At 45.6% G+C, this 26322-nt stretch overlaps 2 protein-coding genes, 2 non-coding genes and 1 pseudogene across 4 annotated transcripts; 3 read left to right on the top strand and 2 right to left on the bottom strand.

Annotated features, from left to right (window-relative positions):
* The first annotated feature begins 416 nt into the window (after positions 1–416).
* On the top strand, positions 417–12050 carry DDX39B (DExD-box helicase 39B). The gene is made up of 11 exons (XM_043571902.1): positions 417–549; positions 1812–2162; positions 3146–3273; positions 3568–3666; positions 6316–6493; positions 7788–7906; positions 9971–10102; positions 10863–10972; positions 11071–11215; positions 11360–11507; positions 11829–12050. The coding sequence occupies exons 2-11, from the start codon at positions 1952–1954 to the stop codon at positions 11843–11845; spliced, it is 1287 nt and encodes a 428-aa protein (XP_043427837.1). The 5' UTR covers positions 417–549; positions 1812–1951; the 3' UTR covers positions 11846–12050.
* LOC122478304 lies at positions 1310–1387 on the top strand. Its single transcript, XR_006295929.1, has one exon. It is a non-coding gene; the product is annotated as a small nucleolar RNA SNORD83 (small nucleolar RNA).
* On the top strand, positions 6546–6622 carry LOC122478305. Its single transcript, XR_006295930.1, has one exon. It is a non-coding gene; the product is annotated as a small nucleolar RNA SNORD83 (small nucleolar RNA).
* A 329-nt stretch (positions 12051–12379) lies between the features above and the next one.
* MCCD1 (mitochondrial coiled-coil domain 1) lies at positions 12380–13221 on the bottom strand. The gene is made up of 2 exons (XM_043571901.1): positions 13054–13221; positions 12380–12565 (listed from the first exon to the last, which is right to left on the bottom strand). Exons 1-2 carry the CDS (start codon positions 13219–13221, stop codon positions 12380–12382), a joined length of 354 nt encoding a protein of 117 aa, XP_043427836.1.
* A 10736-nt stretch (positions 13222–23957) lies between these two features.
* LOC122478303 lies at positions 23958–26017 on the bottom strand (annotated as a pseudogene).
* Positions 26018–26322: the final 305 nt, after the last annotated feature.

The raw sequence follows: 26322 nt of genomic DNA, 5'->3' as shown, positions 1-26322 counted from the left end.
GGAAAGGGTAAGACCCCTACGCGCGGCTCAGACCCATTCCTCCCCTCAACTGAGGTCCCACGTTCTCTAGCTCCAACGCTGACGCACCCGGGTCACCTTGACTACCAGGCCAAGGACCCCGTGGGAACTCTCAGTCCCCGCCACCCTTTTTCCACCGAGCGGTGAGCCTACGGAGGGGTGCCCGGAGAGAAGACCTGCCCGACAACAACCTAAAGGAAGAGGTGAAGTATATGGAGTAGAATAGGGCACGAGAAAATATATAACAGTAGGAGAGGATGCCAGTTTCCTTTATGCCCTTTGTTACTTGCAGTAGCGGAGGAGTTAGAAGTGGCTTTAAAAATTTTTTTCACACAGGCATTTTCTAAAGGCAACCCCGGAGCGCGCAGAACTATGGGATCGTGAAAGGGTCGCCTTCCGGTCCCTTGCGCCTGCGCGCTGGCAGCCGAGAAGGCGGGAGGCCCTGGTAAGAGGGAAGCCGAGAACCGGAAGTGAAGGCAGATTCCCTCCTTCGTCGCTGTTGCCGCCGCCATATGCGCTCGCCTTGCTCAGGTAAGCTTTGGCCTTCTTTATCATCCGCTTCCATCTGCGTTTCTCTGCGGCCATTCTGCCTCGTGCACTCCTGATACCCCTTCCACAGACTATGGTCTGGTCCCTGGGGCCTAGATGGGTCGTTATTTGCATTGCTTGCATCCCTTTTGAGAGCTCTTAAGAGTTCGGGGGGGGGGGGGAGGGAAGGTAGGGGGCCCAATCCAAGATGGTGGCCCTAGCGCCATTGTGTTCCTTTTGCTCCCTGCTCCTTCGTTGGGCTCCTCGTTTATCGGATGCCCCAGCGATGGTGAGAGGCGGCGGTAGGTGCTCTTTGTTTCTGGGCATTTGCGGAGGGTGGGGCTCTTTTCACCTTCCTTCTCATCTCTGGGTCCTCTTAATGGCCCAAGGTGGGAATAGGAGGAGGAGCCGCCTTACGGGCCTGGTTGGACTTTTCTTACCTCGATTTACCAGCCTTTACTTGGAACATTTTCCAAATGTTTATGCGTGATGTCATTGTGTGTTTATAGGAAAGGAGTCTCACCTGAAGAGTAACGAAGGGTGATGAGATCCCTTACTAGAGTTTGTAGTAGAGCTGGAGTGAGAGTTTATCTCGAGTACCTTTTTTCCTATTAATTGTAGCGGAGGGAAGATAGTATTCATCTCTGACCTAGTCATTTCTCTTACTCTACTCTTCTATCCCCCCCCCCCCCCCACATTAATTACACAGGGATTTCTTAAGCACCAGAAGGAGGTTACTGAGGAGTGGGACGCGCGGATGGCAGCCAAATGATGTTTATATTTTGGGAAGTGAGCACTTTGTGCAATGATGACCTTAATCTATCACCCTTGACTGATGGCTGCCTTGTTAGGGGTCAACACTTTGAGGTGTAGGGAAAGCAAAAAGTCTTCCTTTGACGGTTTTTCAGGACTTGTTTTTATCTTGTCTCCATTCTCCACTCTCTTGATTCATTTTGCTTTTCATTATCTATTTTCTTCACTGTTGTTACTTAACAGATCAGGAGTTCATATGCTGGTTCTCCCCATCCTGCTTTCTGGTTTATGCTACTCTGATTCTAATCTCTTTGGGAACTTGTGTCTTAACTGCCTCACCTGGGACCACTATATTATGTTTGCTATTATGTTTTGTGTTCTTGTTATTTTTCTTTCCAGATAAAGGTGTCAGTACAGGGAAAGTGGGAAAAGTGTGGGGATGGAAAAGAGGTGGTGAAGGCTCTGCTCACGACTAATAAGTCTTTTGTTTTTCTTGTTTGTTTTTTTCCTAGCTCTTCTGTCAGAAACTAGGTTTTTTGTTTGTTTGTTTTTTTAAACTGTTGCTCAAGCCCCCACTCTGCTCCCTTGTTTTCACTTACTCTGCGTGAACCTTTCTGGAGACTCCTCCCCTTCTCCCCCTGCCGGCCCAGGAATGGCAGAGAACGATGTGGACAATGAGCTCTTGGACTATGAAGAAGATGAGGTGGAGACAGCAGCAGGGGGAGACGGGGCTGAGGCCCCTGCCAAGAAGGATGTCAAGGGCTCCTATGTCTCCATCCACAGCTCTGGCTTTCGTGACTTCCTACTGAAGCCAGAGTTGCTCCGGGCCATTGTTGACTGTGGCTTTGAGCATCCGTCAGAAGGTAAATTTTCTATTGGGCCTAGAGTATTCATTAGGTTCTTTAAGGGAACAAGAAACAGGTGTGTAAAACAGTTCCTTAGATAATACATATTTATTTAGGGTATATCAGGAAATAAAGTATCAAGAACTATTTTAGCAGTAGGAAAGATTTGTATAGATTGGTTTTTCATTCATGGTAACATGAAAAAGCTAGTGACCTAAAAGCAGCTGCTGTTAGTTGTTGTGACTGACTTTTCTCTTTGCCTACTTTTTTCTTTTAAGTTTATTTATTTTGAGAGAGAATGAGCGGGGGAGGGACAAAGAGCGAGGGGGAGAGAATTTCTCCAAGTTGTCAGTGCAGAGCCCAATGTGGGGCTTGATCCCATGAGATCTCATGAACCGTGAGGTCACAACCTGAGCCAAAACCAAGTCGGATGCTTAACGACTGAGCCACACAGGTGTCTGTTTGTCTACTTGTTTTTAATTTTGTTACCTAGGCTTCTAATTTTGAATTTCCAGAGAGGAGCTGGTTGGACCTTTAGTCTCTATTGGGCCAGGCCACCTATGGTCTCTGGAAACCTTTGTGGCTGATCTAAAATGAGTTGCTTTTGGGTCAGCTACCACACCCTTCATTTGTGTCCAGGGTTACATGGTCTAAAGATGGTAAGCTAAGTAGGAGAAACGGCCTGGGGCAGGCACTCAGATGTCATGGATTGTTACAGATTAAGGGAAATAGGGACAGAGCCAGGAGCACCAAAGGTGAAGTCTTGGTGGGTGGAAGAGGCCAGGCACTGGAGTTGGAGGAGGCCAAAGCCAGGAGGAACTAGGAAGGTCTGCTTTTGGGATGAATTTGATGGAGGGAGCAGAGAGGTAGAAAGGGCCTGGAAGTTGATGAGAACCATTTAAGAATTGAGTGGTGAGAAATGGGTTTGGAATGGTGAAAAAGGTTGTGGAGTTACTGAAGACTGAAGTGTAATTTATCTTTCCCCCCATCCCTCCTTCTAGTCCAGCATGAGTGCATCCCTCAGGCCATTTTGGGAATGGATGTTCTATGCCAGGCCAAGTCAGGCATGGGAAAGACAGCAGTGTTTGTGCTGGCCACACTGCAACAGCTGGAGCCGGTTACTGGACAGGTATGTTTGGGGAAAGTGCTGTGGAAGACATTTTGGTTAGGAATTTTTGAGAAGGGTATTTTGCCTCAGCCACAAGCTGCAATCAGAGCCACGGGTGTTTGTTGCAAAGATGACCTCGGTTACCTTTTTCTGATGGCCATGTGGGATATTGCATAGAAATTATGTGGTTAATGACTTAGATCTCAGAATTGAGGTCATTTATAATCTGTCAGATGTATTTTTGTGACCATCACTTCCCTGAGGAGATAGTAAAGGGATATACTGTTTGTCTCTGTCTGCTCTCCCCACCCCAAGGTGTCTGTGCTGGTGATGTGTCATACTCGGGAGTTGGCTTTTCAGATCAGCAAGGAGTATGAGCGCTTTTCTAAATACATGCCCAATGTCAAGGTAAGCCAGGGTAAAGACACCTGGGAGGATGAGGGTGGGGGGAGTTGTAGGCATTGAAGACTTGTAGGTCAGCCGTCTTCATGTCCATAGATGTTGAATTATCTTTATATGAATGTCATTTGCACGTTCTAGGTGGTAAGTTTCTTGCAAACTTTGGTATGCAAGGGATTTACAGTTTATGGTTCAATTGAGTGCACATTATAATTTCTGAGATGTTTGCTTTACTCTGATTTTGGAGAATCTTTAGTTTGCTTTAGTTTTTAACAGATTGGATATAGCTGTGCAGCAGGAGACTGCATGGTTAGGCTATGAAGGGTGCTCACCATGAGACCTCGCTTTTGTTTATTATTTCTTTACACTGACTTTGAATGATTTCACTGTGCTTTGGTTGAGTTTGAGAATTTTGGGGTGTGTGGCAAGAGAAGCTGGAAGCTCCAAAACATCTCTAGTGTGGTGTGTGAATTTAGAGGATTCCTGAAAGTGGCAGAAAATTGAAAGATGTTTGGTGGCCACAACAGAGTAGGCTTGGGTTGTTTTCTGTATATAACCTTGGTTTTTATAGTGTGGTTTCCAAACCCAAAGTTTCAGCATCATTTGGAAGCTTGATGGCAATGCAGATTATATGGGTACCACCCCAGACCTACTGAGTATGAATATGTATTCAAATAAGATCTCCAGGTAATTGGAGTTTGAGAAGCACTGATGTGTATAACTTTCTACCCCTCTGGCTAGGATGTGGTAAAGAATAGTACTTCTGTTTGGATTGTTGTGATTTTCTCCTGTTACTCATTATTTTATGTTTTTTTTTTTTTTTAATTTTTTTTTTTCAATGTTTATTTTTTATTTTTGGGACAGAGAGAGACAGAGCATGAATGGGGGAGGGGCAGAGAGAGGGAGACACAGAATCGGAAACAGGCTCCAGGCTCCGAGCCATCAGCCCAGAGCCTGACGCGGGGCTCAAACTCACGGAGCGCGAGATGGTGACCTGGCTGAAGTCGGACGCTTAACCGACTGCGCCACCCAGGCGCCCCTCATTATTTTATGTTTTAAAGTAACTAGGAATGTGTAGTCCTAGTGCTAAACTAAAAATAATTTCTTAAAAACCAAAGTACTAATGATCAGTATCTCGTGGTAACATGTTTTGAGTAAACTAAAAGGTTTCATAACAAAAAGATTTGTATTCTCCTGTCTCTAATTGCACTCTACGGAAGGTAATCACTAGTTAACCTTTATTTTTTTTAATTTTTTTATTTCTTTGCTTTTTCCCTAATGGTTCTGTGACACCAGGTATTGGCACTGTTCTCTCAGTTTATCAAACTTCAGGTGTTTATGATTTCTTTTCATGAGAGATGTTTGTTCGTGTTGTTTTGTTATTTGAAAATTTTAATCCTTTAAAAGTAATCTAAATGTTATATATGTGTGTGAAGTAATCTCTCCTTAAATTGTCAGCGTCGTTGACATTCACTTTCTGTCCTTTAACTGGAGTGGTCTTGCTGCTGGTTGATTCTAAAAAGTTGAAAACCAGAAAAACGGTTTCCATTGTTATGACTGGAAACATGCATTGTTGGGCTTATTAGTGAGCTAGAATTGTACTTCCTCCTCTATAGGTCCAGCTCATCAGCTCATGTGGCTCGAAAGAGAACCTTTTTTTTTTTTCTTTTAAGTTTATTTCAGTAATCTCTAACCCATCGTGGGGCCGAAACTCATGACTCCAAAATTGAGTTGCATGTTCTTCTGACTCAGCCAACCAGGTGCCCCAAAAGAGCACCTTCTTGGTGTTAAGATCAACTGCAAATTGTCATGACATAATTCTTACTTTTGTTTAAAATTGTGCTAAAGTGATTCGTTCAAAAGGTTGGGTTAGTTCTATAGAATATCCTGTCTCTGGATTTGTCTGGTTACTCCGTTACGTGGTTCTTTAACTTGTTTTTTCCCCTTAGTGTTTCCTTTAACTGAAATACGAATTTGAAAGCTCAACTGACTGAAGTTAAACATTTTTGGCAAGAATTCTTTCTTCATAGTTGATATTTTGTGTACCTCCTGTTTTGTTGCAAACTTGGTTGTTCCGTAATGAGTGATTTTAGTTTCATTGTGACAGTCTGATCCTGTACTTGATCTTCTCTCCTTGAAACTAGAAAGCAGTTTCTGGTGTCATGTGATCCTATAGTAAAGACTAGATCCTCAGCAGATCTTTTCTTAATGTTTATAACATGGAGTAATGTGGTCAGCTTGAAACCGTAATTTCATAGGGTTTGTGAAGGGGCATTTAAAAATCTGAGTTCGGTTAGGAAAACTTGATGTTCATGAGCTTTTTGTGGTGCTTTGCACTCTGGTGATTTCTTGCTGTCCTTTCTTACAATGAAGTGTGGCCATAGCATCATGGGAAGGAAGATTATTAGATTAAGTCAGAAGAAAGTGCTAGTCCTGACTTCCTTGATTAGCCACATAACTCTGGGCAAGTTACTTCTGTTTCTTAGCTTCAGCGTTTGGGGAATGTAATAAGAATTTTAGGTCAGGTGGTCTTTGATGTTCATTTTACCTTTGAAATACTCAAAGTTCACTTAGATTAAACTGAAAGGATGGGAAGTGCGGGGAGATTGGACTGTTTCCCCCCTTGTGAGACACTGTTTTTTTCTGGGTTAATACAGGTCGCGGTGTTTTTTTGGTGGTCTGTCTATCAAGAAGGATGAAGAGGTGCTGAAGAAGAACTGCCCGCATATCGTCGTGGGGACCCCTGGCCGCATCCTAGCCCTGGCTCGAAATAAGAGCCTCAATCTCAAACACATTAAACACTTTATCTTGGATGAATGTGATAAGATGCTTGAACAGCTCGGTGAGTGGCAGTGCTGGCAAGGGGGCTGGTGATCAGGGAGTTGCCCTTTAGAGCCAAATGATGTTTTTTTGATTCAGGAGCACTTTAGTGCTGGGACGACTCTTCATCTATCACCCATGACTGATGGCTCTGGCTCCCCTGTCGATTTTTGTGAGGCCTTTTAAGGAACTTGGGTGAGCAAGGAGAAGTGTGTTTTGTCCTGTGATAGAGGTTTTGTTTCTTTGAGAGGAGTGACTTTGCTGATCTTAGACATTGCTCACACCACTATTCTCTCCTTTACAGATTCTTATACTGGGTGTCAGGGGTGGGGTAATAAACTGAAGGAAGAAGCCATTTACTCTCTGGCATTCTCTGCACAGCATCTATCAGTTTATAGCTGAGTAAATCTTTAGACCTAAGTTCTAGGATTAACGTGGAGAGTTTATGGGGTTTTTCTGTATTTCAGTGTGTCATGTGCGGTTAAGAAAGGAAAATTGTGAGAACTCACATTTAATAAATGAGAGCGTTGGGATGGACGTGGCCCCAGGGACAAGTCATTCCAAATGATTGACTCCTAAAAAAAATTTTTTTTTTAATGTTTAATTTTGAGAGAGAGACAGAGCAGGAGTTGTGGAGGGGCAAAGAGAGAGACAGTAGCTGAAGCAGGCTCCAGGCTCTGAGCTGTCAGCACAGAGCCCGATGCGGGGCTCGAACCCGCAAACTGAGATCATGACCTGAGCCACCCAGGTGCCCCTGATCTTTGACTATTTTAACGTGAGCTCTAAGATGGGCTCCAGGTAAAGATGTCTTGTTTGCCTGGCTGGATAGGAAAGCATGATCCAGAGGAGCCACAAAATGGACTCTGACAACTGGAATGTAATTTGGTGCACAATATTTGTAGACAGCAGGGGTGTGGGGAGAAAGTATGGACAAGGGCCTTGTAAAGAATTTCTCAAGGGTCTTATGCTTGTAAGTTTATGCTTATGTTTATACTCAAGAGTCTCTGCAGTGGGCCTTATCTCCATATCATAATTGTGAGCTTTGGGGTTTTTTCGTCTCATTTCTTGTCTGGTTAAAACAGCTGGAATCCGATCCCAAGTCTTTATTTCAGATTCCACTGTGTGCTGTTTCTATTGTGTTACTACAATGGATGTGATTTTACGGTGGTCGGAATAAATGGAGACCTGAGACACATCTTACTGTGAAATGACTGTTCCTTACCCATTTCCAGCAGCCATCACCTCATTGGGCTGTCTCTGGTCTTTGTCTATGATGTATGCTACTTGTCTTACAGTCTTCTTCCTTTTTCTTGTAGACATGCGTCGGGATGTCCAGGAAATTTTTCGCATGACCCCCCATGAGAAGCAGGTCATGATGTTCAGTGCTACCTTGAGCAAAGAGATCCGTCCAGTCTGCCGCAAGTTCATGCAAGACGTAAATACCCTTCTACCTTCTCTCCCTCCACTCCCCGCCCACTGCCTCCTCCCCTTCCGCGCCCTCTTCCTCCAGACTCCCTTGTCCTTCAAGTGCCAAGAAGGGGGCACGTGCCCATCTGGGAGTGATGACTCCTTGAAGAGACACATAGAGGCAGAGACAGCTAGTGTTAGGGTCTGCGCGGGCGCCAGGGAAACTCCGGAAGACTTGGTCGGGTTAACTTGAGAGCGGGTAGTGTTCGACCTTTTTTTTTCATCACAGCATTTTTGAACCTCTTCTTTTTGGGGGAGGGCAGAATTTTCTGCCCTACCACCCACCCATCGTCTCCTATACACCCCTTTACAGCCACGCACCCTCAAGGTGGCATCGAGCACACAGTTGGAGCCTTCTGCTCCTCAAAACTCATAACCTCCCGGTGGCAGGAGAGCAAGAGAGGGACAGACAGATGGCAGGGCATGTCCAAAAGAAGAGCAAACAGCACAAATGAATCCACTCCCTCCCCGCCTCCAGGGGTGGGGGCCTCTGGCACCTCAGTCCCCGATCCCTTACTCCTTACCATCCATACCTCCTCGCACCCATCCGGAAGCTCGGTTGATGTGAGCCGGCAGCGGAGAAGCACCGTGGAGCGGCGGGGGAAATGCAGACGGCACCAGCGGTGGATGGCGGCAGCGGAGGCCGCGGGGAAACCTGACCAGGAAGCCGAGGACCAAACCAGCCTCTTTTTCCGTTCCCGGTTTTTTTTCCTGAATCCAAGGCGTGCCGTGCTCCCCGTTTCCCCCCATATGTGTTGGGGGGAGGGTGTCCTGAAAGGGGGGGTAGATTTTTTTTTTTTCTTTTTTAAGACATTTTTTTTTTTAATACTCAAAGGAGAGGGATGTGGGAAAGGTAAAGTGAGGAGCTCCACTTGGAAGTAACCAGGTGGGTGTTAGGGTTTGGGGCTAGACGGGGCCTGTCGTATAAGTAGTGCAGTGTGTTCTTTTCCCATCCTGTACTGCTCCGCCCCATGGGATGTTTGCTATTTTTAACTATACGTGGGGCTAGAATTAGATTTGAAGGAGGTCATGGAACTTCTTTTTGGAAAGCCTGCCTTTGCTATCCTGCTAGCTTTCTGGGATTGGGCTTTTGGTTTTCTCCCGTGGCACACATCCTTTCCTAAAATCTTGGACCCTGGGTGTTCATGTTAATTATGTCCCCAGGTTAGTGAAGAGTGCTAGGAAAGTTGGGCTCTAGAGTGGAGTCTTGTGTCAATTTGTGTTTTTATTTTTTTATGCTACCTTCCTCCCCTTCAAGGGTTTTGTGCGTGTGTGTGTGTGTGTGTGTATTTTTTTTTTAAGATGAGTGTATATCTACTGCTCTGAATTTGTTTCTTAGCACCATCCGTTGGTACCTTCCATGTAACACTATAGTTGGTTTGGCTCTTAGTTCAGAGACCAATGTTCTGTTCCCTTTGTTCCTTGTGGTCTGAGGGCAAGTTGTTACTCGCCTTGAGTAACGTTTGCTTCTCTTTTTATGGCATTTTGACTGTCCATTGTAGTATTCTGATCTTAACAAATATCCACCCTCCTAATGTGGATATGATTCTCTTAGTTGGGAGGATACTCGGAGCAATTTCTGTTCTCTCCCTTGTATTATAATCAGCTTTGGTGGAGTTATTCTGACCTTGAGTCACTGTGTCCCACCAATTCCCGGGTGTTTGGATCACATTGGCCCTTTGGGGATCATCTCCTATTGTTTTCTTTCCTGTACCACCTCCCTTTGAGGTAATGGCATCTTGCCATTGGGTGGTCTCACTGCTCCTTTACCTCCCTGCAAATTTCCCTTCCCATGACAGTTTGTAGCTGGGCAGTCTTAAGACTTGATAGGAAGGAAATTAGATCTAATGTGGAAGAGACCACATTAAAATGGGGGTATTTTTGGGGATGTGGTGGGGTTTTCAATCTTCTCTCTTCTCCCCATCCCCCCCATGGGGTGTATTGGAGATCAAGTTCCTCCACCCCCCCAGGTTTAACCCCCCCACTCTGCCCTCCTCCCGTTCCCCACCCCTTCCTCCCCCCTCCCCCCCAGCCAATGGAGATCTTCGTGGATGATGAGACGAAGCTGACGCTGCATGGGTTGCAGCAGTACTACGTGAAACTGAAGGACAACGAGAAGAACCGGAAGCTCTTTGACCTTCTCGATGTCCTTGAGTTCAATCAGGTCAGTTGTTTAAGGTCCAGTAGAGGGATGAGCACGTCTCCAACTGTAGCAGAAACCTGGTTAAGTACCCTTTAATTGAGGATATGACCCATGCGATGTGAGAGAGAATGGTGGAGAAATTGTTTTTAAATGAAATTCTCTTAAGTGAGAATTCAGATGTCTTCTGGGGCTGAGCATGAACAAGGTGTGAGCAGCTGCTTTCCTGTTCCATGGCTGTCACAGCCGGGTATTCAGTAAATAAAAATCTCAATGAAGAAAATCCTTGAGGGGGTTTAATCTTGTAAAAGTTCCAAAATATCTTAGGTTTGTTGGGTTCTTAAATTTGTTTCTTGTGTTATTTACCGAGAAGCAGCGTTTCATCACTTTACCTGTTGTGTAGTTTATCTGCACCAAAAACTTTCTAAAATTAAGGTAGAATTCTTATGTTGGATGTTCTTGATGAGCAGGAAATATTGGTCCTGGTCTTTACAGACTTTAGTTTTAATTTTTACCACTTTCTCATGAGGTTGCCTCATTCTTGTCTCTCAACACACCTGGTAGTTTTGGTTATTTTCTGTACCTTCTCTGCAGCATGTCTGCTTAGGAGACGTCAAGAGCTGAGTGAGAAAGGCTAAGTTGTATTTTGATCAGAAGAGGAATATATGGGAGGGACTAGGAGGAATTCCTTTAGAAAAGCATAGTTACTGAAAACATTCCTTGCACATACGTAATCTCTCTAACATTCCACATGGGCCCACATCCCCCTACTCTCCACACACAGGTGGTGATCTTTGTGAAGTCTGTGCAGCGTTGCATTGCCCTGGCCCAGCTTCTAGTGGAGCAGAACTTCCCAGCCATTGCCATCCACCGAGGGATGCCCCAGGAGGAGAGGTGAGTCAGAGATGGAAAGATGTTTTGTGTCCTTGGGAAGGAAAAGAGACCATTGAGAGAAAGGACTCAACATTTTTCTAATTTCCTTTCTCACAAAGGCTTTCTCGGTATCAGCAGTTTAAAGATTTTCAACGACGGATTCTTGTGGCCACCAACCTATTTGGCCGAGGCATGGACATTGAACGGGTGAACATTGCCTTCAACTATGACATGCCTGAGGATTCTGACACCTACCTGCATCGGGTAAGCTGCATGCCCACACGGACATCCCAGTGTCCCCTCCCACCTCCCGATTTCCTATGTCTTTATACCGTATGTTCTCATCCCTCCTTTTGGGTGTCTTCCTACTTTTGGGTCTTCCCAGTGCCACCCTCTGTCTCCTTCCAGGTGGCCCGAGCAGGCCGGTTTGGCACCAAGGGCTTGGCCATCACGTTTGTGTCAGATGAAAACGATGCCAAGATCCTCAATGATGTGCAGGATCGCTTTGAAGTCAATATTAGTGAGCTGCCTGATGAGATAGACATTTCCTCCTACAGTGAGTATTGATCTCATGAAACTGGCTTTTCAGTCTCCTTGTTCTTAGTGTGTTTGTCTTAAATCCCATTTACGTAAATAAGGTCTCTGGTGCATAACAGGCACTCGACAAGTTCATGTCCCCTGATCTTGATGCCCTTGTTGGGATGTGTAGTTGTCCTCTGTGTGGGGTCTTTTTCTCATGACAGATTATTTCTGTCCCCACTCCCAGTGGTTCCTCTGCACCCACAAACTACACAGACATCTGCATGTAATGGGGGGTGTTTCTGCCAGCCTCGCCATTTCCATGTCTTATTCTAATTGTGCCATGTTTTCTCTTCAGTTGAACAGACGCGGTAGAGGACTCACCCATAGTTTTGGAATGTGACCGTCTGTCCTTCTTCAGGAGATGACAGCAGGCATATGGGGGTGAAGGAGACACTACTGCCACCTTCCCTGGCAACCCCCACCCCCCACCCCATGACTTCCCCCTTTTGCATCACCACCACTCCTAAACTCCTATTTCCTGAATTGTCTGAATTTTTTTTAACAAAACTAAAAAACACATGTGTCTGTGGTGTCTATAAATGCTCCATCCCTTTATTGGATTTAGGGTGAAGTGAGGCCATGATTCAGTGTATATTCCTATAAGGACTGTGTGCCCTACTGTGGGGCCCAGGTCAGTGGGGAGGGATCAAAGGTAGGGGGATGTGACTAAGAAGACTGCAGAGGCCATGGCTCCCTGCTGCTTTCCAATTTCTGCCCTTTTTGGAGGTGTTTTCCATTTTTCTTAGTGGCCTGGGAGGGACTGGGATGTTTCTGATCCGAAGGCCCAGTGTGGGTGGTGTGTAGTGTTTCCAGTGTTGGAAGGTAAAGTGGGAACTGGTGGAAAGCTTAGGCGTCTCCTAGGCTCTCTCGATGTCTCCTCATCTGTTCCTTCAGCTTCTGGATCTTGAGCACCAGGGCCTGTGCTTCCCAAGCCCCTTCTTGGCCTTCCAGAAGGGCCTGGTACAGCTCCAGCTGCTGCTCCAGCAACTCTTCAGCTTGGGCCAGCTCAGCTGTGGGGCTCGGCCGGGGACCCTGAGTGAGGGGGGCAGAGGGGAGGGAGCATCAGCCAGGGTAGGGGGCTGAGGCTTGCTGGAAGTCAGGCCTTCTGCCTCTAACCTTTTGATCCCATTATATTAAGGTCACCTATACTGTGAAGCCAGGGTAGATTTTGGTCTCAGGGGCGATAACTGAACTTGTGTAAGGAGAGGTCATGAGAGGTGAGGACTGGCAGTCCCTTCACCTCCTCCCCTCCCGCCCCCAACTAAGAAATGATTAACTGTTAGGTGAGGGGAAATTCCTGTTCAAGGACTTCATGGACTCTGCAAGGAGAGAGCTCTGTGGGGAGAGGGAGCCCTGAGGTCTAGAGTGGGGTGGGGGTGGGGAAGGTGCTGGGGATCTGGGGATGGGAAGTAGGACACAAACTTGGGGGGGGGGGTGGCATCTACTTGCAGGACTGTGACAAAAAGGGATTCCTTCATGCCAGTCTCCCCCCTGGTCTCCCCACTCTTGGTGCTACTTACCCTTGGCGGTGACCTCATCTTCTCACTGCATGTGGAGCTGGTCTGCTCTTTTGTGCTTGCCTTAGGGCTCTGGGAGCAGCACCTCCAGGAACCCTGGGGCCCCAGGGGCCAGGAAGGCAGGAGGAGGCGACGGCAGCAACATGAGAGCCAGGGCAGAGGGAGGACCATGGCTGATGTAGCAGGGAGCTGTGTGAGCCGCCCAACAGCCACCAGGAACTGGCTCTTTCCCTCCAGGCCTTGGCCTCGCTTCAGTGACTGGCCCTGCCCAGGGCCCTGCCCCTATCTTCACCTCCCTCCCAATCTGGCCCTAGACAGTCTTCCTGAGGTGAAAACATTCCTGCTAGTTTAGGCAGAACTTGCTTTAGAACACCGGTGCCCAGCCTACTAGGACTTGTCTGTTTTTCCTAGCGCTATATCTTTTCTCATTTCAATTCTGCAAGGTGCAAGTTATATTGCTAGTGTCCGGAAACTGGCTCAGAGGGTTCCCTTCAGGATTCATTCAGTGAGTACCTACTGGGGCCGTCTCTGCCACATGTGCTCAAGGTCCACAGATGGTTGGTAGAGAAACCTGGAGAATTCATGCCCAGTTCTCTCTGACTTGAAAGGTTATAGCTGGCTTAAGTATTCGTTACTAAGGTCTTTCCTTTTTCTCTTGCTGCCCAGAATGGCATTTTTTCTTGTCTGTTGTGCACTACATGTTGTAGGGGTTTGCATTCTCTGGTAGTTCTGGGCACTGTTGTGTCACTCTAACCTCGGGTCCTGACAAGAGCCTGACACTGGTAACGGGTCTCAAGCTTTGTTGAACTCGTGAACCCTTTCTTCAAATCTGCATGAGAACAAAAGCTCTGTTCACACACCATGTGTGGTGTGAGCATTTATACATGTTGACTTTCTTGCAGTATGTTCTGAAATGTCTTGTGGCTGGATACCTCATAAAGGAGTGGATGGTCCAAATTTTGATCATCTGGGAAAAAGGTAGACTCAGGCAGAAAAAAATATCTCAGAAGACAAGATGGCTGGAGGATGGACAGCTGCTAACCAGCTCACTATCTTTGTGACATCATGCTGAATTTGGAGGGAAGATGGCCTTTGCCATAGCATGGGGATCCAGGAACAGGGAGGTTGACTGTCTTGGAGGTCAGTGGCTCTGAAACTTGGGGGGGGGGGGTGGCTGAAGCAACATTAGATGAGGCCAAAGACCCCCACATTCCCCATTAGCTGACATGTTCCCACTTTTAAGTGGAAGAGCCAAGAACTTTGGTAGGATTTGAGGAGGAAAAGAAGCTTCTTCATATTTCTTAGTGATAAGGTTATGCATGATTCATATTTGACTTGCAGTGTATGCATGGCTTAAAATCTTATTTTTTTAATGTTTATTTTTGTGAGAGAGAGAGACAGGGGCAGAAGGAGACAGAGACAGAATGTGAAGCAGGCTCCAGGCTCTGAGCTGTCAGCACAGAGCCTGATGCGGGGCTCAAACTCACAAACCATGTGATCATGACTGGAACCGAAGTTGGACGCTTAACCAACTGGGCCACCCGGGCGCCCCTTAAAGTCTTAATTATTAGAACACAAGAGGCCCTAACTACTGTTATGGTTGTGGGAAACTATCCAGTATAAGGTTAAACTATAAGCAAATAACATTGAAGCTAAACTAACCACATTTATAAATTAAAAGCAAGATTAGTAGCCATTAAGAAAATACAACAAATAAATTCTGTAAGACAATCTAAATGATGCACTAATAGCAAAATATCCTTTCTGAAAACTAGGCATCTGAGGTTCTATTTTAGGTTATGAACTCTAAAATGGACTAACCTCCAATACTTTGCAGTGGGTGGTCCTAAACCCCGAGTTAAAATAGAGTATGGATTTGGGTTTTGTTCATCTGTGAGAATTGGTATAAAAGAAAGTCTGCTACTTGAGTCAGCTCAAATCTATTGAATGAGTTTTGGATCTCATAATCATGGAAATAAATCATGGAAATCATGGAAATATATGTAAGCTAGATTACCTAAATTTATGTTACGGTGTAGATTTATTTTTGTTATTCTTGGGTGTCTCACAGTGTCTTAATAGAGTCTTTCCCCTCCCTCCCCCCCCCGCCCCTTTATGGGAAAAGGCTTTATGGCTAATAGACACTTAATCAAATGAGAGTTGGGCCTGGCTTTTGTAGGAAGAGCCTGTCTTCAGCCAGGCACAAGCAGAGGGTTATGGGAAGCATCATCCACAAGGTCAAAGGGCTGCAGAGCTCCCTGAGGCCAGTGTGCTGATATTGCATGCTTACCCAGCGGATTGGCAGACTGAGGTGACTGACATGAATTACTGTGTCCTTCAGATGAAACTCTTGTGGAGGTGGGGTACTTAGAAATATTGAAGTCCACTTAGTGTGCTCGGCAATTTTGTTCCTGTCATAGGTGATCTTCAAGGTTTTATTAGAAATACTTGGTTAAAGTTATTTTTGTCACACTTCTCTACTATAAAGTAGTAACTTTGCATTTAGTAGTAATTTTTTTTTTTTTTCTATATTTTATTCTTTGGAAGTGAGTCACAAAGTCCAGCCCACATTCAAGGGGAGGGCAATCAAGCTCCACCTCCTGGGAAGGGAATTCTCATATGTTACTTGGAATTATTCTGTAAGGAAGATTTGTCTTTTTTCTCCCCATTTTTATTTTTTTTTAATTAAAAAATTGTTTTTAATGTTTATTTTTGAGAGTGAGAGAGCATGAGTTGGGGAGGGACAGAGAGAGAGAAGACACAGAATCAGAAGCAGGCTCCAGGCTCCAAGCTGTCAGCACAGAGCCCGACGTGGGGCTCGACCTCACGAGTGGTGAGATCATGACCTGAGCCGAAGTCGGATGCTTAACTGACTGAAACACCCAGGCACCCCTTTCTCCCCATTTTTAAATGTATCAATCATTTATATATATCTCTATGGGCTCAATATTTTAAAAAATATTTTGGGTTCCAATCTATGGCTATTTTGCTGCTCCTATTGTTCCAGCCCTGTCCACAGGGAGTTCTTTCACATTGGCCCCTGTGTCCCTTTGACATGTCCTTTTTTGGGGGAGGTGCTCTTCCTCCCTGGCATCACAAGACATCCTAGGCTCATCCTGTAGTGTTTCTTGTCTTGGCCATAGAGTCAGCTTTTTTTTTCTCTCGGGAACCCTGGTTCCTTTTATTGGAGAATGATATTTAGAGACCAAGATCTGGGTACTAGGTGCTCATGTCACTTTTCTCAAGAGGACAAAGAAGTTCCAAGAGCTCCTGAAGCTCACACAAGCAAGGAAGTAGCTCCCATTTCAGTACCACATTGGAGTTTGTTCAGTGCAGCCTGTAGTCCCTAGTGTATGATGGCCAGTTCTCCATACATGTCTTTTTTTTTTTTAATAAATTAAAAATTTTTTTTCATGTTTATTTTTGAGAGAGAGAGAGAGCGAGCAGAGGAAGGGCAGAGGGTGAGGGAGACACAAAATCTGAAGCAGGCTCCAGGCTCTGAACTGTCAGCACCGAGCCCGATGTGGGGCTTGAACTCACGAACCGCAAGATCATGACCTGAGCTGAAGTCAGACGCCTAACTGACTGAGCCACCCAGGTGCCCATCACCTTGCATTGATCGTCAACTTTGTGTTATTTTTTCCTCTAAGTCTCTAATCACTAACATACTTTGAAGGTTTCTTTTCCAAAGATGGCCATCTATAGTATTTTACCATCTATCTAGAAGTGGGGCCTGATTTCCCTCTTCTTGAATCAATGACTTTTGTTTCTGAGAGAGAGAGAGAGAGAGAGAGAGAGAACATGAGCAGGGAAGGGGCAGGGAGACAGGGAGAGAGAGATTCTTAAGCAGGGTCCACGCTTAGCGCAGAGCCCAATGCAGGGCTCAATCTTGTGACCCTGGGATCATGACCTGAGTCGAAATTAAGAGTCGGCTGCTCGCACTCTCAACAATAGCCAAATTATGGAAAGAGCCTAAATGTCCATCAACTGATGAATGGATAAAGAAATTGTGGTTTATATACACAATGGAGTACTACATGGCAATGAGAAAGAACGGATTATGGCCCTTTGTAGCAACGTGGATGGAACTGGAGAGTGTGATGCTAAGTGAAATAAGCCATACAGAGAAAGACAGATACCATATGTTTTCACTCTTATGTGGATCGTGAGAAACTTAACAGAAACCCATGGGGGAGGGGGAGAAAAAAAAAAGAGGTTAGAGTGGGAGAGAGCCAAAGCATAAGAGACTCTTAAAAACTGAGAACAAACTGAGGGTTGATGGGGGGTGGGAGGGAGGGGAGGGTGGGTGATGGGTATTGAGGAGGGCACCTTTTGAGATGAGCACTGGGTGTTGTATGGAAACCAATTTGACAATAAATTTTATATATTGAAAAAAAAAAAAGAGTCGGCTGCTTAACTGACTGAACCACCCAGGTGCCCCATCAATGACTGTTTTTTTTTTTTATTATTTTTTTTAACGTTTATTTATTTTTGAGACAGAGGGAGACAGCATGAATGGGGGAGGGTCAGAGAGAGGGAGACCCAGAATCTGAAACAGGCTCCAGGCTCTGAGCTGTCAGCACAGAGCCCAATGTGGGGCTCGAACTCACGGACCGTAAGATCATGACCTGAGCCGAAGTCGGCTGCTTAACTGACGGAGCCACCCAGGCGCCCCAATGACTGGTTTTGATGACTAGAACATGAGACGGTAATATGGCTTGATTTCTGAGTTTCTGACATAAAATGGCTTGTGATTTCTGACTTGGCTGCTTGAAACACTCCCTCCTGGAACCCAGGTGCTGAGCTGGGAGCAGCCAAGCCATGTGGAGAACAGGTGGAGGAGAGCCTAGATCACCCTGCCAGTAGCCCCAGAAAGCTGCCAGCTGATGACAGTACTGCCTGCAGCCTCATAAGAGAATGCTCTTGAATGTTCTGGATCGGCTGGGCCTCCAGATGACTACAGCCCCAGACCATGTCACAGGGAGCCGAAGAGCTTCCTGCTGAGCCCAGTGAATGCAGAGAATGAGAGCTACTGAAAAGGGATTATTTGGGACTGCTACCTAGCAATACGTAACAGGAACACATAGTATATAATACCACAGTAATACTCTTATTATGTTTTTATTCATCGTCTGTTTTTCCTGTCAGACCATGTCAGGAGAGCAGGTGTTTTGTCTGTTTTGATTAAATGACTACCAGGCCTAGAATCATGCCTGGCACAGAGGCACTCACTGAATATTTGCGAAGAAATGAATAAATCCTGTGACCAGATTCCTTAAAGTGTGTCTGGGACTGAAAGAGAGAGCTGAGTGGGGGCTGGTTTTGGAGCTTGTCTTGGTCTGCTTGAGCGTTTGTCACAAAATACCACACATTGGGTGCCTTAAACAACACACTCTCTGAAGTCTCTTTTATAAGGACCCTAATCCCATTCGTTGGGGCTCTACTCATGATTTAATCACCTCCCAAAGGCCCCACCTTCCAATATTATCACACTGGGGAGTAGATTTCAACATATGAATTGGGGGGTGGGGCACAGTCTATAGCACCGCCAAGGTTTTGGGTCACTGGTCAGGGTAGAAATGAGATTTAGGACTGGGGAAGCAGCATGAGCTTCTCAGTTCAGGGTCTGCGGAGTAGCAGAGAGCAGGGCCTGAGGGGTCCAGTCTGAGGGTCTGGGGACTTGGGTCACCAGGGAGGAAAGGTGCAGGACCCCAGACTCCTTGGCGGTGAGTTATGGAAGGTGTAGGGACTGTTACTGGGAAATGGGTGGTCCCTGGGTCCTATTGCTCATGGACTTGTAGCCTATATTGGTGTCCAGCCCACACTGCATGTTCAACACACGGTCCTCAGGCCTGGTGTGCCTCAGCTTGGTGTGCAGGCCCCTGCTCCTCATAGAGGAGGAAGGGACAACTGAAGGCCGTGACAACTGGCTGCTCTGGTCTGGGCTCAGCCCTGGTCATGAAATATTAACACAGGGAGTGGGAGTTTGGGATCAGGGTTGGTCCCTACAGAGCTGGCACCACATCTGCCCTTCACTCTCTATGGTCCAGTACCCAGAGAGCCCTCTGTAAACACAAACAGGTGTTCCTTAGGCCAGCCCTTCCCGTGCCACTCGTTCCCTTGACTCCTTCTTCCCTCCTTGTAACATCTTCCCCTCTGATGTCCTTATTTACACCCTAGCCTCATTTCCCCAGGAGCATCCTCCCTTTTCTAGACCCAGTGCACTGCAGACTTCTGCCTCTCATCTTTCATGACGCGTTCTGAGACTTACTGAACTGAGTCCAGCCCCAGAGGCAGCGGCAGAAGTGACAGGGCCTTAGGAATCTTAAGTCCTATCTTTGGAGCAGGGCACCCAGTTTCTTTGTGGGGTCCATCCCAGACCTGGGAACCAGCTGCTATCGCCTGGAGACTTTCTGCCGTGCCGTGCAGAACCAATGGGCACTCAGTGGAAACATCTAGGTTATTTTGGGTTTTGGGAAACATTTTGCACCCAAACCTGACACGAACAGGGGGCAACTCTTGTGTTCAAAGCCCTATTTTGGTTGGGAGAGCAGAGGGCGACCCTGGGAGGTCCTGGCTGAGCAAGAGAAAGGGAGCTGGGTCATCTCTGTGACCACACGGGGGCGCTGCTGCTGCACTGAGCAGCCTGGGAGGGTCTGGGCTGTAAGTTGCTCAGAAAAGGCTGACCTGAAGGCTGGGCATCTTCAACAGGGGCGTGAATCAGCTTCTGAGCAGCACTGGACGCCCCAGGTGTCAAGGTCAGGAATGGAGCAGGGATTGAAGGAGATGAGAGCTCAAGGAGCCTTGTGCCATCTCTGAGGTTTGTGCCGTCTCTGAGGTTTCCACCTCCCCGCTACGACTCATCTCTGCAGCTCCTTGATGACAACATTTCCTTTTCCTACTTCTTTTCAGTACTCTTTCTTGATGCCCACAATAACATTTGTATAACTTTTTCTCAGGAAGGATACATGAGAAGTTGGTCAACCTGTGCATCTTTGGCAGGGGACCGGGGCCCCTGGGTTCTTGGAAGGGAGGACATTTTCCTCCTGCAAGCCCTTTGGAATGAATTTGAATGATCTCTTCAAAATATTTTACATTAAAAATCCCTTTCATCTGCATGACCCTTGCCAGTGAATGTACAGTTTGCTCGGCTGTGTCTGTGTGATGGGCCCATATCCAGGCCCTCCACTGCCTGGTTCCTCCCGCACGCCCAGGGTGTTCACACCTCAGAGCCTTCACTGCCCTTCCTGGCCTGAAAACATATCTCTCAGACAGCACTTCCTTCCCTGACATTCTTTTCCAATGTCCTCTTTGAGAGGCCCTCCCTGCACTAGCCTCCCCGTGTTGTCCCTCCCACCTCCCTCTGACCCCTGCCCTCTTTGCCTTTGTTCACACCCTGTTCACTGATACACATTTTAAAGTATATTTCATTGTTTATTGTCTGCCCTTCCTCGAGAATATAAGCTTTACAAGAGGACAAGAGTAGAGATTTTGATTGTTCACAGCTGTATCTCCATTGTGTTGCAAGTGCCTGATTGTTGAATTTAAAATGTTTATTGAGTGAATGAATTAGCGAATGCACGTTCAGACTGACTCACAGACATGCACACTGCTACACACCAATACACAGACACCGTCACTCACACTGACACCTGCACACAGAACACGTATCGTCACTCTAGCCGGTCTTAAGGGCTTACTTCAAGTTTAACACACACCTTACTTGCTGACCTACGGCCCTTGATCTGTAACAGAACTAATTTAACTGATTTTCTTGGAGCTTTGCAGACAGTTGGCCTTGAGGAATGAAGGACCAGAGCTTTCCCAGGCTGCAGAGGCCAGCAAGTCTGTTAGAAGCTGCCTCAGCTTTCTGATTAGTCTAGCAATTCTTTTAGCAAAATGTTTGTTCTTTTTTTTTTTTTTTTTTGGGTCACACAAATGATTTCACGACCTCCCTTTGTTATCTGTAGACCTGGCCCTCTCTTGCAGAAAGAACAGAGTCCTCCTGCACATCATGCAACAAGAACCAGACTCTCACACAAACCCCTTGCACAGAGACTATTTGGAACTGGCCCCATCCAGTCTGCACGTGGTTAAGAAATGTTGCAGGCCACTGCATTCCCTTTGCTGATTAAGTACCCTGAACCCCTTTCATTTTTTTTTTTTTTAAATATTTATTTTTGGGACAGAGAGAGACAGAGCAGGAACGGGGGAGGGGCAGAGAGTGAGGGAGACACAGAATCCGAAACAGGCTCCAGGCTCTGAGCCATCAGCCCAGAGCCTGACGCGGGGCTCGAACTCCCGGACCGCGAGATCGTGACCTGGCTGAAGTGGGACGCTTAACTGACTGCGCCACCCAGGCGCCCCTCTGAACCCCTTTCAAAACCCCCGGGCCAGGCAGAAACCTTAGAGTTGGCTTTTGGTCAAGAGTCTTCCTTCTCCCTGGGTTACTGGCCTCCTGGATAAAGCTCAAATTCCTTTCCAATCAGAACTCATCTCTTAAGTAAGGATCTTTCAGGCTACCAGCAGCTGAATTTGGATTTGGTAACACACACACACACACACACACACACACACACACACACACACTTCGATGCCTAATTTTCAGTCCACATTATGTTGTGAACATGTCCCAGGTCTTTATGAACGATTTGAACAACTTTCTCCAGATTATTGTGAAAGTTTCCAAATGTACCTAAAGTTTGAAAGAATAGTCCCTAGCACCCTAGACTTAGTCAATTTAATATTTGCCTCATACGTGTAATACATTGTATTTATTTTTTTAGGTTTTAAAATTTATTTTATTTTCTTTTTTGGCAATAAATTCTATTTCTGTAATTCTGCAGAAATATTTGAAAATTACTTACCAATCTCAAGACCCTTATCCCTTAAGTACTTCAGCATTCATCTCTTAAAAAATTAATTTTTTCACTCAATATTGTTATACAATCCTCTTAGTTATTGTCTAAAATCTTCTATTTGGAGGACAGGGGAGCTCAGGGGTGCTTGGGCCGTCTCTGAGGTTTCTGTTTCCTCCAGGCAACCCCTCTTTCCAGTTCCTTAATGGTAACAGCAGGAAAATGAAAAGTAGAAACATTTTCTTCTATTCCCTAATTCTCAGTTTTTGAACCTTAGTTTTTATTTTTTTTTTAAATAGTTTTTTTTTTAAACGTTTATTTATTTTTGAGACAGAGAGAGACAGAGCATGAACGGGGGAGGGTCAGAGAGAGAGGGAGACACAGAATCTGAAGCAGGCTCCAGGCTCTGAGTTGTCAGCACAGAGACTGACGCAGGGCTCGAACTCACAGACCGTGAGATCATGACCTGAGCTGAAGTCAGACGCTTAACCAACTGAGCCACCCAGGCGCCCCTAAAAATAGTTTTAATGTTTATTTACTTTTGAAAGAGAGAGAGTGAGCAGGGAAGGGGTAGAGAGAGGGAGACAGAGGGTCAGAAGCAGGCTCTGCACTGTCAGTGCAGTCTGATGTGGGGCTTGAACTCAGGAACTGTGAGACCATGACCTGAGCTGAAATCAAGAGTTGGACAGTTAACCCCACTGAGCCACCCAGGTGTCCCACGAATATCCAATTTATTAAGGCAGTGTGTGCAGAAGGCTTGTGGAAGGTGAGATTTGAAAGGGGATTTGAGGTCTCTTTGTAAGGAGATGGGAATATGAAACTAAAGAATTTGGGCTTTAATTGGGAGCCATGAGAGTTGTGTTGTTTTTGGTTTTTTGCAAGTGCTTCTTAAAATTAATTTTTTTTTTTTACTTTGAGATAACTGAAGATTCACGTGCAATTATGAGACATAATATACGTCCCGAGCAACTTTTACTCAGTTTTCCTCAATGGTAATACCTCACAAAACTGTAGTCAATATTAAAACCAGGATATTAACATTGATACAATCCACTGTTCTTACTCAGATTTCCCCAGTTTTACTTGCATTCATCTGTGTATGTACAGCAAAACCTTGGTTTGTGAGCATAATTCATTCCAGAAACATGCTTATAATCCAAAGCACTTGTATATCAAAGCAAATTTCCCCGCAAGAGATAATGGAAACTCAGATGATTCATTCCACATCCCAATAATATTCATATAAAAATGATTACAATACTGTAATACAATATAAAATAATAAAGAAAATACAAAATATAAAGAAAAATAAACAAATTAACCTGCACTTACCTTTGAAAACCTTCATGGCTGGTGTGAGGGAGACAAGAGAGAGGAAGGTGATTGTATCAGATGACTTTCACTATCACTAAGGGAATTACTGCTATCTACTGGCTCAAAGGAATCCTTTTCTGCAAGGGGGTCATTGTATACACTCACATGGATGTTGACTACAGTACAATATTAATAAACCCTTGGCATATACCGTATATAATGTAACTGGCAGTGAGGCAGCAGGGGAAAGGGTCTATATCTGCAGGCAGCCTGACCTAGAAGGAAGCAAAGCATTCCTAAGTTTACTCTTATCTGGAAAAGCAAAGGACTGTCCATAGGTGCTTTGAAGTGACAAAAAATACACTAGTGCCAGTTGTGGGCACCTTCCAACGTTCTGAAAAATCACTGATTTCTGCCAAACACCGTGGCCTGAGACCGAGCATCCGCCATGGGAGATGATCACCCACAATCCAATGAAGAGAGAGACAGAGAACCATTGGCTCAGTTGTGACCATGTGATGTTCAGTGTCACATACTGCTCGTATTGCAAGACACTGCTCATTTATCGAGTTAAAATTTATTAGAAAGCTTGCTTGTCTTGCGGAACACTCACAGAATGAGTTACTCGCAATCCAAGGTTTTAACTGTATTTAATTCTTTTTCTTTTCTTTTCCTTTTTTTTTTTTTTTTTTTTTTTTTTGGTCTGAGAAAGAGCTTGCTTTTTGGGAGTAGAGCACTGGATGTGGCCAACACGCCACACATCACGTTCCTACACATCACGCTTAAAAAGGTATATGGGAGGTTTTGCTAAGAATGATCAACTAGAACATGGGTTCCTCTGGGCAACTTTCCCATCCCTCCGAGGAGTCGGCACATTCCCAACCATTTCCTGGAAGGCAAATGTGGTTGCTACAGGTAGAGCCCCCGCAGGGGTGCCTTCTTGTTTTTTATAAAGAACATTTTCTTTAGATTTTTTGAAGTCTTCATTTGTTACTTTCATCCTACAGACCAGCTTCTGTATGGATTGCCTCGATGTTGGCCCCAGAGAGGTCATCTTTAGCCATGATCAAGTTGTCCAGGGTTACATCATTGGTCAGGGTCATCCTGCTTGTATGGATCTGAAAGATGGGCTTCTTAGTCTTTTCATCTGGCAGGGGAATTCAATTTTCCTGTCAATGTGGCCTGGTCTGATAAGTGCTGGGTCCAAAGTTTCTATTCAGTTTGTGGCCATGATAACTTTCACATCACCCCTTGAAACAAATCCGTCCAACTGGTTCAACAGTTCCAACATTATTCGTTGAATTTCTCTCTCACCACCGGAATTTGAGTCTATCTTTTTGTTCCAATGGCATCAATTTCATTAATAAATACGACGGATGGTGCATGTTCTTCTGCAACTTGAAACAATTCCTGAAGGAGTTTGGGCCCATCACCCAGGTACTTCTGAGCCAACCACTCTTTAAAAAAAATTTTTTTAAGGTTTATTTATTTTTAAGACAGAGAGAGACAGAGCATGAACGGGGGAGGGGCAGACAGAGAGGGAGACACAGAATCAGAAGCAGGCTCCAGGCTCTGAGCCATCAGCCCAGAGCCCGACGCGGGGCTCGAACTCACGGACCGCGAGATCATGACCTAAGCTGAAGTCAGACGCCCAACAGACTGAGCCACCCAGGCGCCTCCAAACCACTCTTTTTAAAAAAAATCATTACAAACAAATTTTTTTAATGTTTATTTATTTTTGAGAGAGAAACAGAGTGCAAGTGGGGGAGGGGAAGAAAGAGGGGGAGACACAGAATCCAAAGCAGGCTCCAGGCTGTGAGCACAGAGCCCAATGTGGGGCTCTAACTCATGAACCGTGAGATCATGACCTGAGCCAAAGTCAGATCATGACCTCAGCCAAAGTCAGATGCTTAAACTGACTGAAACACCCAGGCACCCCTAGAGCCAACCACTTAAGAAAGTGGCTGAGGTTAGGTTTGCTACTGCTTTGGCTAATAAGGTTTTACGTGTGTCAGGTGGAACGTACAGAATGACACCCTTGGGGGCTTTATATCCATCTCTTCATAATATTCAGGATGAGTGAGAGGAAGCTTCACAGATTCTTTAATTTTCTGGATTTGGTTGTCCAACCCCCCAACATCAGCATAGGTTTCCTGGGGGTGACTTTCCTACCTTCATCACTGTGACCAAGGGATCTGTGTTATCTGTGAGCACCCATATGATGGCATCACCTTGTGGTTGAGCAGGACCAAGCAGCCTGCTCCCAGCAGATCCTTGTCTACAAAGGAGAGAGTGCTGACGTAGTGTTCTGAGCCCACAGATGTGGACACGATGGCATGATTGTCATCAGTGATCTCTTCCAAGCTTCCTACTGACACTGGGGTCCCCCTCAGATCATCCACCTTTGATCTTTCCTCCTCTTGCTTTTCTTCTTAAAGGCTTCATTTGTTCCTGATTTCTAATGAATTCTTCCTCCATGAGAAGATAGTCTTTAATTCTAACTTCAGTAATTTTAGCCAGCACTGAGTGTGACATGTCACCAGTGGCAGCTTGCTGGCAGCATCTGGTCCCTTTGTATACTTCTCCTTCTTTCCCACTCTAGTTGGTACAGGAGGTTCGTATTTCTTTTTCTTCTCCTTGTTATCCTTCTTGCCACCTCCAGGACCATGACCACCACTCTGACTTAGACCATGTTGCTTCGGCTGCATGGACGGCCGCTGCCAGAATTGCTTAATCCTATGGAATTTTATCATATATGTGTGTTTGTTTATCTATAACCACAGTCAAAATATATTTCAAAGATTCTTTTTATTTATTGATTACAATTTTTTTTAACATTTATTTATTATTGAGAGACAGACACAGAGTGTGAGCAGGAGAGGGGCCGAGAGAGGGGAAGACACAGAATCTGAAGCAGGCTCCAGGCTCTGAGCTGTCAGCACAGATCCCGACATGGGGCTCAAACTCACAAACTGTGAGATCACAACCTGAGCTGAAGACGGTCGTCTAACTGAGCCACCCAGGCGCCCCTCTATTTTTCTAATAATTTTATAATTTTACATGTTATATATAAGTTCTATTATACATTTTAAATTCATAT

Source organism: Prionailurus bengalensis (genome assembly GCF_016509475.1).
Source record: "Prionailurus bengalensis isolate Pbe53 chromosome B2 unlocalized genomic scaffold, Fcat_Pben_1.1_paternal_pri B2_random_Un_scaffold_46, whole genome shotgun sequence".
NCBI lineage: Eukaryota > Metazoa > Chordata > Mammalia > Carnivora > Felidae > Prionailurus > Prionailurus bengalensis.
This window is presented reverse-complemented; position numbering and strand designations above follow the sequence as displayed.